The sequence below is a fragment of the Mesoplodon mirus genome (genome assembly GCF_964341445.2).
Source record: "Mesoplodon mirus genome assembly, chromosome: 4".
Classification (NCBI taxonomy): domain Eukaryota; kingdom Metazoa; phylum Chordata; class Mammalia; order Artiodactyla; family Ziphiidae; genus Mesoplodon; species Mesoplodon mirus.
In genome coordinates, this window is record NC_138979.1 from 102,519,755 (window position 1) to 102,533,045 (window position 13,291).

The following is a 13,291-nucleotide window of genomic DNA, read 5'->3' on the forward strand; positions in this document are numbered from 1 at the left end:
TATTTTTAGTTTTTTAAGCAACCTCCATACTGTTCTCTACAGAGGCTGTATCAATTTACATTCCCACCAAAAGTGCAAGAGGGTTCCATTTTTTCCACACCCTCTCCAGCATTTATTGTTTGTAGATTTCGTGATGATGGACATTCTGACTGGTATGAGGTGATATCTCATTGGAGTTTTGATTTGCCTTTTTCTAATAATTAGTGATGTTGAGCATCTTTTCATGTGCTTCTTGGCCATCTCCATATCTTCTTTGGTGAAATGTCTCTTTAGAGCTTCTGCCCATTTTTTGATTGGTTTGTTTGCTTTTGATATTGAACTGTATGATCTGTTTGTATATTTTGGAGATTAATCCTTTGTCCATTACTTCTTTTTTTAATTGAAAAAAAATTTAATGTAATTATTGATGTGGTTGACATTAGAGCTACTATTTTATTATTATTTTATCATTCAAATTTTATTTTATTTTTTAATACAGCAAGTTCTTATTAGTTATCTATTTTATACATATTAGTGTATATATGTCAATCCCAATCTCCCAATTCATCCCACCACCACCTCCTTGCCACTTTGCCCCCTTGGTGTCCATATGTTTCTTCTCTATATCTGTGTCTCTATTTGTGCCCTGCAAAACGGTTCATCAGTACCATTTTTCTAGGTTCCACATCTATGTATTAATATACGATACTTGTTTTTCTCTTTCTGACTTAACTTCACTCTGTATGACAGTCTCTAGATCCATCCACGTCTCTACAAATGACCCAATTTCGTTCTGTTTTATGGCTGAGTAATATTCCATTGTACATATGTACCACATCTTCTTTACCATTCGTCTGTCGATGGGCATTTAGGTTGCTTCCATGACCTGGCTATTGTAAATAGTGCTGCAATGAACAGTGGGGTGCATGTGTCTTTTTGAATTATGGTTTTCTCTGGGTGTATGCCCAGTAGTGGGATTGCTGGGTCATATGGTAATTCTATTTTTAGTTTTTTAAAGAACCTCCATACTGTTCTCCATAGTGGCTGTTTCAATTTACATTCCCACCAACAGTGCAAGAGGGGTTCCCTTTTCTCCACACCCTCTCCAGCATTTGTTGTTTGTAGATTTTCTGATGATGCCCATTCTGACTGGTGTCAGGTGATACCTCATTGTAGTTTTGATTTGCATTTCTCTAATATTAGTGATGATGAGCAGCTTTTCATGTGCTTCTTAGCCATCTGTATGTCTTCTTTGGAGAAATGTCTATTTAGGTCTTCTGCCCATTTTTTTATTGGGTTGTTTGTTTTTTTAATATTGAGCTGCATGAGCTGTTTATATATTTTGGAGATTAATCCTTTGTCCATTGATATGTTTGCAAATATTTTCTCCCATTCTGAGTGTTGTCTTTTTGTCTTGTTTGTAGTTTCCTTTACTTTGCAAAAGCTTTGAAATTTCATTAGGTTCCATTTGTTTATGTTTTTATTTCCATTACTCTAGGAGGTGGATCAAAAAAGATCTTGCTGTGATTTATGTCAAAGAGTGTTCTTCCTATGTTTTCCTCTAAGAGTTTTATAGTGTCAGTCTCACATTTAGGTCTCGAATCCATTTTGTGTTTATTTTTGTGTATGGTGTTAGGCAGTGCTCTAATTTCATTTTTTACATGTAGCTGTCCAGTTTTCCCAGCACCACTTATTGAAGAGACTGTCTTTTCTCCATTGTATATTCTTGTCTCCTTTGTCATAGATTAGTTGACCATGGGTGTATGGGTTTACCTCTGGGCTTTTTATCCTGTTCCATTGATCTGTATTTCTGTTTTTGTGCCAGTACCATATTGTCTTGATTACTGTAGCTTTGTAGTCTAGTCTGAAGTCAGGGAGTCTGATTCCTCCAGCTCCATTTTTTTCCTCAAGACTGCTCTGGCTATTCGGGGTCTTTTGTGTCTCCATAGAAATTTTAAGATTTTTTGTTCTAGTTCTGTAAAAGATGCCACTGGTAATTTGATAGGGATTGCATTGAATCTGTAGATTGCTTTGGGTAGTACAGTCACCTTCACAATATTGATTCTTCCAATCCAAAAACATGGTATATCTCTGCATCTGTTTGTGTCATCTTTGGTTTCTTTCATCAGTGTCTCAGTGTCTTACAGTTTTCTGCATACAGGTCTTTTTGTCTCCTTAGGTAGGTTTATTCCTAGGTATTTTATTCTTTTTGTTGCTATGGTGAATGAGATTATTTCCTTAATTTCTCTTGCTGATATTTTGTTGTTAGTGTATAGGAATGCAGGAGATCTCTGTGCATTAATTTTGTATCCTGCAACTTTACCAAATTCATTGATTAGCTCTGGTAGTTTTCTGGTGGCATCTTTAGGATTCTCTATGTATAATATCATGTCATCTGCAAAGAGTGACAGTTTTACTTCTTCTTTTCCTATTTGTATTCCTTTTATTTCTTTTTCTTCTCTGAATGCTGTGGCTAGCACTTCTAAAACTATGTTGATTAATAGTGGCGAGAGTGGACATCCTTGTCTTGTTCCTGATCTTAGAGGAAATGCTTTCAGTTTTTCACCATTGAGAATGATGTGTGCTGTGGGTTTGTCATATATGGCCTTTATTATGTTGAGGTAGGTTCCCTCTGTGCCCACTTTCTGGCGAGTTTTTATCATAATTGGGTGTTGAATTTTGTCAAAAGCTTTTTCTGCATCTGTTGAGATGATCATATGGTTTTTATTCTTCAATTTGTTAATATGGTGTATCGCATTGATTGATTTGCATATATTGAAAAATCCTTGCATCCCTGGGATAAATCCCACTTCATCATGGTGTATGATCTTTTTAACGTGTTGCTGGATTCTGTTTGCAAGTATTTTGTTGAGGATTTTTGTGTCTATATTCATCAGTGATATTGGTCTGTAATTTCCTTTTTTCGTAGTATCTTTGGTTTTGGTATCAGGGTGCTGGTGGCCTCATAGAATGAGTTTTGGAGTGTTCCTTACTCTTCAATTTTTTGGAAGAGTTTGAGAAGGATGGGTGTTAGTTCTTCTCTAAATGTTTGGTAGAATTCACCTGTGAAGCCATCTGGTCCTGGGCTTTTGTTTGTTGGAAGATTTTTAATCACAGTTTCAGTTTCATTACTTGTGATTGGTCTGTTCATATTTTCTATTTCTTCCTGGTCCAGTCTTGGAAGGTTATACCTTTCTAAGAGTTTGTCCATTTCTTCCAGGTTGTCCATTTTATCGTCATAGAGTTGCTTGTAGTAGTCTCTTATGATGATTTGTATTTCTGCGGTGTCTGTTGTAACTTTTTCATTTTCATTTCTAATTTTATTGATTTAAGTCCTCTCCCTCTTTTTCTTGATGAGTCTGGCTAAAGGTTTATCAATTTTGTTTATGTTCTCAAAGAACCAGCTTTTTCTTTTTTTTTTGGCAGTACGCGGGCCTCTCACTGTGGTGGCGTCTCCTGTTGCGGAGCACAGGCTACGGACACGCAAGCTTGGAGGCCATGGCTCACGGGCCCAGCCACTCCGTGGCCTGTGGGATCTTCCCGGACCGGGGCATGAACCCATGTCCGCTGCATCGGCAGGCGGACTCTCAACCACTGCGCCACCAGGGAAGCCTCAGAGAACCAGCTTTTAGTTTTATTGATCTTTGCTGTTGTTTTCTTTGTTTCTATTTCATTTATTTCTGCTCTGATCTTTATGATTTGTTTCCTTCTGCTAACTTTGTGTTTTGTTTGTTCTACTTTCTATAGTTCCTTTAGGTGTAAGGTTAGATTGTTTATTTGAGATTTTTCCTGTTTCTTGACGTAGGCTTGTGTTGCTGTAAACTTCCCTCTTAGAACTGCTTTTGCTGCATCCCATAGGTTTTGGATCATCGTGTTTTTGTTGTAATTTGTCTGTAGGTATTTTTTGATTTCGTCTTTGATTTCTTCAGTGATCTTTTGGTTCTTTAGTAGCATATTGTTTAGCCTCCATGTGTTTGTGTTTTTTACGTTTTTTTTCTCCGTAATTGATTTCTAATCTCATAGCAGTGTGGTCAGAAAAGATGCTTGATACGATTTCAGTTTTCTTAAATTTACTGAGGGTTGATTTGTGACCCAAGATGTGATCTGTCCTGGAGAATGTTCCATGTGCACTTCAGAAGAAAGTGTATTTTGCTGCTTTCGGATGGATTGTCCTATAGATATCAATTAAGTCTATCTGGTTTAATGTATCATATAAGGCTTGTGATTCCTTATTAATTTTCTTTCTGGATGATATATCCGTTGGTGTAAGTGTAGTGTTGCAGTCCCTCAGTATTGTGTTACTGTTGATTTCCACTTTCTGGCTGTCAGCATTTGCCTTATGTATTGAAGTGCTTCTGTGTTGGGTGCGTACATATTTACAATTGTTATATCTTCTTGGATTGATCCCTTTATCATTATGTAGTGTCCTTTGTTGCTTGTAACAGTCTTTATTTTAAAGTCTATTTTGTCTTATATGAGTATTGCCTACTCCAGCTTTCTTTTGATTTCCATTTGCATGGAATATCTTTTTCCATCCCCTCACTTTCAGTCTGTATGTGTCCCTAGGTCTGAAGTGGGTGTCTTCTGGGCAACATATATACAGATCTTGTTTTTATATTCATTCAGCCGCTTTGTGTCTTTTGGTTGGAGCATTTAATCCATTTACATGTAAAGTAATTATCGATATGTATGTTCCTATTACCATTTTAAAAATTATTTTGGGTTTGTTTTTGTAGGTCTTTTTCTTCTCTTGTGTTTCCTACCTAGAGAAGTTCTTTTAGCATTTATTGTAAAGTTGGTCTGGTGGTGCTGAATTCACTTAGCTTTTGCTTGTCTGTAAAGCTTTTGATTTCTCTTTGAGATCTGAGTGAGAGCCTTGCTGGCTAGAGTAATCTTGGTTGTAGGTTTTTCCCTTTCATCACTTTAAATATATCCTGCCACTCTCTTCTGGCCTGTAGAGTTTCTGCTGAAAGATCAGCTGATAACCTTGTATGGATTCCCTTGTATGTTATTTGTTGTTTTTCCCTTGCTGCTTTTAATATTTTTTCTTTGTATTTAATTTTTGATAATTTGGTTAATATGTGTCTCAGCATGTTTCTCCTTGGGTTTATCCTGCCTGGACTCCCTGCGCTTCCTGGACTTGATTGACTATTTCCTTTCCCATGTTAGGGAAGTTTTTGATGATAATCTCTTCACATTTTTTTCAGACCCTTTCTCTTTCTCTTCTTCCTCTGGGACCACTATAATTCAAATTTTGGTGCCTTTAATGTTGTCCCAGTGGTCTCTGAGACTGTCTTCAATTCTTTTCATTCTTTTTTCTTTATTCTGCTCCTTGGCTGTTATTTCCACCATTCTATCTTCCAGGTCACTTATCCATTCTTCTGCCTCAGTTATTCTGCTATTGATTCCTTCTATTTTGTTTTTTAATTTCAGTTTTTGTGTTGTTCATCACTGTTTGTTTGTTCTTTAGTTCTTATAGGTCCCTGTAAACATTTCTTGTATTTTCTCCACTCTATTTCCAAGATTTTGGGTCATCTTTACTATCATTACTCTGAATTCTTTTCATGTAGACTGCCTATTTCCTCTTCATTTGTTTGGTCTGGTGGGTTTTTACCTTGCTCCTTCATCTGCTGCGTATTTCTGTGTCTTCTCCTTTGTCTAACTTACTGTTTTTGAGGTCTCCTTTCCTCAGGTTGCAGGGTCATAGTTCCTCTTGCTTCTGGTGTCTGCCCCCAGTGGGTGAGTTTGGTCCAGTGACTTGTTTAGGCTTCCTGGTGGGAAGGATTGATGCCTGCGTTTTGGTGGGTGGAGCTGGGTCTTTTCCCTGTGATGGACAAGGCTGCGTCAGGTGGTGTGTTTTGGGGTGTCTGTGGCCTTAGTACTACTTCAGGCAGCCTGTCTGCTGATGGTTGGGTTTGTGTTCCTTTCTTGTTTGTTTGTCGTGGGGTGTCCAGCAGTGGAGCCTGCAGACAGTTGGGTGGAGTCGGGTCTTGGAGTTGAGATGGAGACTCACGGGAGAGCTCTGGGGCCAGGAATTCTCTGGTATTCCAGTTTCTTGGAGTCGGCACTCCCACCTCAGAGGCTCAGGCCTGACCCCCCGCCTGGAAACCAAGACCCCACATGCCACACAGCTCAGCAAAAATGGGGAAAGAAAAGAAAAGAAAAAAGAAAGAAATAAAAGGGTAGGAAGAAAACAAATGAAAACAAACAGACATATAAAACTCGGGACAAATAGCAAAGACAAAAACAAGCAAGAAGCAGCAGCAACAATTGAAAAGAAAGAAAAACAAAGGAACAGACAAACAAAACCTCAGACAAATGGTAAAAGTAAAACCAAACAGAAACAAAAATAATCACACACATACAAAACAAGAAACAAAAACATAAAACAGAGAAAATAAAAAAGAACAGCGAGACCAACAAAAGAATCCCAAAACAAAGTTAAACAATTAAAAGCAAAACTAACCAAAAAAACAAAAACAAAACAAAAGCAGAATGCAAACTGAAGGAAAAAGCAAAGAATAGAAAACAAACACACAAAAACAATAAAAAAAGTTAAATAGCACAAAGAAAAAAAAAGCAAGGTAAAGACATAGGACAACAAAAAAGTAATGTAGAAATAGAAATATAAAAAAATATATTATAAATTAAGAAAACTAAATAAAAACAAATAATAAAAAATACAGGACAAAACAAAACATTAAAAAAATAGTAATACTTATATTTTCCTGGGGTCTCAGCTGTCAGTGTCCTTGCTCTCACCTTGAGTCACAGCCAACCTCTGCATCCCCAGGCCACCCTCCAAAACCTCTAGGTAGGTTTCTAGTCTCTCCTTGGGCACTGTGGGACAGCTAGGACTCTGACATGGCCCAACTCTTGGGTGTACTAGTCCCCAAAGTCCATAGCTGCTAGCACTAGACTGGTTTCTGTTTTGGGAACACTCGTCCATTCAGATATTTCATAGGTGCAGGGTTTACCAAGACGATCGCGGGGATTTAATGTGCAGTTTGTGTAGCTGCACAGAAAGATTTTTGTTCCTCTTCCTTAGTCGCCCCCCCGCCCCCGGGGCTCAGCTGTGGTTTTAGCCCCACCTTTGCGTGTGCGCCACCCACCAGAGTCTGCTTCCGAGGCTGCCTTGGAGCACTCAGGTCTGCCCCAGTGAGAACAGGGCGCGGAGGTGGCATGACTGCCTGGGTTGTGGGGGCCCTGGCAGTGACAGGTACGCTGGAAAACTCGTGACAAAGGGCATGAGAGATCTGGCCCTAGTGGGAGCCTTTCCTAGCACCTGGTGACCGGAGTGAGAAGGTCAGTTCTGGCAGCTTTTCCTAGCGCCTGTTGGGGCAGGGGACCAATGGGTGGGGAGAGAAAGGCTGCCGTGGTGGCTCCACCCACTGCACGTCATTCAACAGTGGTGCCTTGCTTCTATGGCAGTCTGGGTTTCCTTCGTAAGCGTCCCGGTTGCTGATTTCCTCCCTCCCGTCCCCTCAGGCTGTCTCCTCGCAGCCAACAGCGGTCCTCTCCCCGGGTTTGCTTTCCAATCCCCATGTTCCAGCTCTCAGCCCCCGTGTGCACCAGCAGACACACATCCCAGTCTGGGGCACACAGGCCTGTGGCACTGACTGTCTGTGTAGGTCTCTCTCTGTCCCGTCTGCTACAGACCAGCCATTTCATCGTCCTCTGACAGCCTCAGATGCTCCCCTTCTGTCCCAAGTGATTTCCCCGTCAGTGAGGGGGCTTCCCCGGATGCGGGAACCTCTGTGCTTCAGCTCCTCCGAGGGGCACAGATCCTGTCCCACTTTTTCTCCTCTTATTTTTCCCTTCTTTCTTTCATCCTACCCGGTTATGCAGGGATCTTTCTTGTCCTTTCTGGTGTCCGAGGTCTTCTAGTGTTCAGCCGGTGTTCTCTGAAAATTGTTCCACCTATAGATGTATTCTTGATACTTTTGTGGAGAGAGATGAACTCCACGTCCTTCTACTCTGTCAGCTTGGTTTCTCCTCACTGTTGTTTTAATTTGCACTTCTCTAATGATTTAATGATGTTGAACATGTTTTCATGTGTAAATAAGCATGGCAAAAACGCCATCTGTAACATTTTCTTTTGAAGAGCAGAAGGTTTTACTTTTGCTGAGGTCCAATTTATCTGTTTTTTTCTTTTATGGTTAGCGCTTTTTGTGTTCTGAAAACTCTGCCACTCATTCAGTTTGATCTCTCATTAAACGCTATGGTTCCTTTAAATAATTAAACTACTAGAGAGTAAATCCTAAGAGTTCTTATCACAAGGAAGAACACTTTTTTTTTTCTATTCATTTAATTTTGTTTCTGTGTGAGATGATGGATGTTCACTAAAACTATTGTGGTGATCATTTCATGATGTATGTAAGTCAGATAATTATGCTGCACAACTTAAACTTATAAGTGCTATATGTCAATTATATCTCAATAAAATTGTAAGAAGAAAATAAAATAGTTAAACTACTGGTATGGGGAATACTTTGTACAGCCTTTGACTGATAATAGAATCACCTTCACACACCAGGAGTTGACCATTTCAGAAGGGAAGAGTAATTCTCATCCACTATAGCTGCACTTCTTTTTTCCAGATATCTGTGGTATGTGGACAACCACTTATTTCCAAGGCCTTTTTTTTTTTTTTACAACTTTATTGGAGTATAATTGCTTCACAATGGTGTATTAGTTTCTGCTTTATAACAAAGTGAATCAGTTATACATGTACATCTGTTCCCATATCCCTTCCCTCTTGCGTCTCCCTCCCTCCCACCCTCCCTATCCCACCCCTCCAGGCGGTCACAAAGCACCGAGCTGATCTCCCTGTCCAAGGCCTTTTTTTAAAAAAAAAAAAAAAATCATTTACTTTCCTTTTATATTGGTGAAGTATAAAGGAAGAATATATTGTAGATCAGTTCCTCTGAAACTACACAATTACTGGTGCCCCTAGATCTTTAAGAAAGAACTTGTAACAAAGTTTAATTTTTGTTTTGTTTTGTTTTGTTTTTCAGTGGTGGGATCAGCAAATTGATTTTCATACTACTTTCTTGAACCATTTGGCACGATTGGTGCCAGAAATTTATTTTGCTGAAATGGAACCAGACTTAGAAAAGCAGGAGGAGAATATACAAATGTCAATATTCACTCCACTGGAATGGTACTTATTTGGAGAAGATCCAGATATTTCCTTAGAGAAATTGAAGCACAGTGGAGCATTTCAACTCTGTGGGAAGGTTTTCAAAAGTGGAGAGACAACATATTCTTGTAGGTAAGATTTAGAAATGTACAGGATCGGTTATAATAACAACTTGGTATTCTGTATGTATTTTATGATGTACCTTTCTTGGTATATTACTATTTATAATATATTTAATTCTACATAATTTACTTTGTTTTATTGTGCACTTATAAGTTTGCTTTTGCTAGTACAGCTTGTTTTTGAATATATGACTTAAAACAGTTCTCTCACTTTTTCTTCCTGTTCTCCAGAAGTATATAAGAGATATATTTTTGCCTTGTTTATAACATAGTCCATACACCCTTATCTGAAACTCTTGGCGCCACATGTATTTCAGAATTCTGAATACTTCCCTAGTGGAGTCAGGTCAGGATCCTGTAATCAAACAGAGCATTTCTGTAAGAAACCTATGACTATTCACAGCAAGTGGTATAAATAAAGTCTATAGTCCCTTGTCATTTCAGGTCATTTTTTCACCACCAAGTGAGATTTGGTATCAGAGGGTTGTAGACCTGTAGGAGCATTTGTAATTTAGTTGGATAGAAGAGGCCAGTGGTAAGGAAACTGGAAACAGCTTTAGGCTTTTTTTTTTTTGCCTTTTGTGAGAGAAGTTGACTTAACACAGCATGGTAACACAGAGAACTTTTTTATTCTCTACTCCTGCCTGAAACTTTTAACTTTTAGATCTTAACAACACTTGTAGTTTTTTTTTTTTCTTTCTTTTATTAGAGGTTGTTTAGGTTAGGAATGTGAAGGTTTACATTTTTTTTTTCTTTTTTTTTTGCGGTACGCGGGCCTCTCACCGTTGTGGCCTCTCCCATTGCGGAGCAGAGGCTCTGGACGCGCAGGCTCAGCGGCCATGGCCCACAGGCCCAGCCACTCCGCGGCATGTGGGACTCTCCCAGACCAGGGCACGAACCCGCGTCCCCTGCATTGGCAGGCAGACTCTCAACCACTACACCACCAGGGAAGCCCTGAAGTTTTAGATTTTATACAGAGAATTGTTTTTTGCTTCACTGTAATTCTAAGTTTGACTGGTTTATGTATAGTTAACAGTTGTCTAGAACATACTGCTTTTCTTTATTCTCAGGAAACAGTCAGCTTTTGTATTTTATGTACTATTTTGCTCTATGGCAGTAAGTTTCATTTATCTTGTTATATATTTTTAGCTGAAGCCTGGTCAGTTTCAGCTAAAGCATAGTAGGTATTTGTAGACCTCATTTCTCCAAAAGGGTCATGGAGGCATTTTTAATTGTCACAGCTAGGGGAATGGTACTGGCATCTGGTGGGTAGAGGCCAGGGTTGCTGCTTAAACATCCTATGGCACACGGACAGTCACCTATATCGCCAGCAAATAATTATTCAGTTCAAAATGTCAGTACTGCTGAGGTTGACAAATCCTGCTCTGAATAGGTTAGTAGATGATATTATATTTTAGAGGCTATTATTAGTCAGTTTTTACTTATTAGCCTTTAAAGATTCATTTTTAAAACTGCCCAATTCCATCTCTTCAACTTTTCTAAATAAATACTTTAAAAATTAATTTTGCACTTTGCACTAATTTATATTATTGTTAATATTTCCTTGAAAGTATTAAATAAAATTTTACATTTTAGAAGTTTTTATTAGGGAAGAGATTAAGAGAGATTGAATTTAATTTATTCAGTAAATATTCATTGAATACCTGTTGTGTGCCAGGCACTGATCTATGTACTTGGGACATATCATTATATAAAATAAATTAAAATCCTTTAATTTATGTTGCTTACATTCTAATGAATTTTGTCTTTAACCAAGCCTCATTTACCAGTGAACAATCAGTGTCTGTAAAATACACTCATAACTGTAATAGGATAAGATGATGCAGAGAATGAAAAAAAGCTGATGATTTTTCAGAAAACTAATTTTGGTATATGTGCTACCAAATGGAGCACCAGAAAACTAATTTTTTTTTGAATTTTATTTATTTTTTATACACCAGGTTCTTATTAGTTATCTATTTTATACATATTAGTGTATATATGTCAATCCCAATCGCCCAATTCATCACACCACCCCCACCACCCCCCACTTTCCCCCCTTTGTGTCCATATGTTTGTTCTCTACATCTGTGTCTCTATCTCTGCCTTGCAAACTGGTTCATCTGTACCATTTTTTAGATTCCACATATATGCGTTAATATACGATATTTGTTTTTCTCTTTCTGACTTACTTCAATCTGTGTGACAGTGTGTAGGTCCATCCATGTCTCTACAAATGACCCAATTTCATTCCTTTTTATGGCTGAGTAATATTCCACCGTATATATGTACCACAACGTCTTTATCCATTCGTTTGTCGATGGGCATTTAGGTTGCTTCTATGACCTGGCTATTGTAAATAGTGCTTCAGTGAACATTAGGGTGCACGTGTCTTTTTGACTTTAAAGTCTTTATTGAATTTGTTACAATACTGCTTCTGTTTTATGTATTGGTTTTTTGGCCACAAGGTATGTGGGAATCTTAGCTCCCCGATCAGGGACTGAACCCACACCCCCTGCCTTGGAAGGTGAACTCTTAACCACTGGACTGCCAGGGAAGTCCCTGGAATTCAGTTTTTAAAGTATTTTCATAATCAGTTTGTGTATGATATAGGAATTCATTGACATTATTTTATAGTCATACCATGAGCATCAGCAGGAGTCATGTAAATTTTGGAGTCTGATTTTTAATCTTTTTCAGGGACTGTGCAATTGATCCAACATGTGTACTCTGTATGGACTGCTTCCAGAATAGTGTTCATAAAAATCATCGTTACAAGGTATGAAAATAGATGCATAAAATCTCTAGATTGGCAGGAGTCTGATGGCTAGCTAGTCCAAATTCCTGACTAGTACTTGAGTTCCTGCTGTAACAGACCTGATTTGTGAAGCTTTAGCTCTGATTAAACATATCATGTGATAAGACATCTACTACCTCAAGATGCAGCCCCTTACAATTTTTTTATTTTTGAGATACATCATTTTTATGCAGAAGATTGTATAAAGCATATGAACAGCTTAAAGAATAACTATAAAGTGAACACCTGTGTAACCAGTACTTAGGTCAAGAAATGAGACATTTCCAGCTCTCAGGGGCCTCCCATTTGTTCCTTCTAGATCACCATCCTTCTCTCCTCCTTTGTGATAATCTCTCTCCTGTGTTTTGTGATAATGGTTTCCTTGATTTCCCTTTTAGCTTATCACCCAAATCATATTGAATGGTTCTGTGTTTGAATTCTGTACAGATGGAGTCATTTTGTATCTATTTCTTGTTGAGTAGCTTTCACTCAGCATTAAGTATATATTTATATATATACGCATATATATATTTTGTCCATTTACCTTATAGGGTTTAATAATCCATATTGTCTTGATTCATTGTACTGTATATAGATATGTAGATTGTTTCCAATTTGGGACTATTATTGTATTCAAAGAATTCTTCTGTGAACATTCTTATTTGTGTATTTTGGTACACATGTACAGGAGTTTATCCAGGGTATATATCTGGAATAGAATTGCTGAGTTCTAGGGTATATCTTAAGTCATAGTAGATAGTGTTTTCCAAAGTGGTTATAGCAATTTATAAGTTCTTCAGCAGTATATGAGAGTTCCCATGGCTCTACACACTTACAAGATTTGGTGTTGCTAGTCTTTTTAATTTTAGCCAGTCTGGTGGGTATATAATGGTATCACATTGTGGTGTTAGTTTAATTTTCTTAATTAGTAGTGAGGTTGAGGGATTTGCCTTTCCTGTGACATCTGCAGACAACTTTTTTATTTTGAGCTGAAATGTATTTTTCAAATAACAGTATTGGTTCTGTGCTCTGGGCTTGGGCAGGTATAATAATTGATGTTTCTCTTTGTACATATAATATGCCAAAGGTCCCATGTAAATGTAAATAACATCTTAAAGTTATGTAGACTATTTCTTCCATAGAGCTGAAAATGCGGTTCATGTTTTTAGACTGGCTTCAACATTGCTGCTTCTATCTCAGGAAATGATAAGCTATAGATATATGTTATATATATATATATGTATTTTTATT

General features: G+C 38.0%; 1 protein-coding gene across 2 annotated transcripts in view; it reads left to right on the plus strand.

Annotated features, from left to right (window-relative positions):
- UBR1 (ubiquitin protein ligase E3 component n-recognin 1) overlaps positions 1–13,291 on the plus strand; it is a 165,911-nt gene that overhangs the window by 24,133 nt on the left and 128,487 nt on the right. For both annotated transcript variants that reach the window (XM_082619146.1, XM_082619147.1), the window contains exons 2-3: positions 8,997–9,253; positions 11,944–12,022. In XM_082619146.1, the coding sequence (XP_082475272.1) occupies positions 8,997–9,253; positions 11,944–12,022 (336 nt within the window). The remainder of the gene's footprint in view (positions 1–8,996; positions 9,254–11,943; positions 12,023–13,291) is intronic.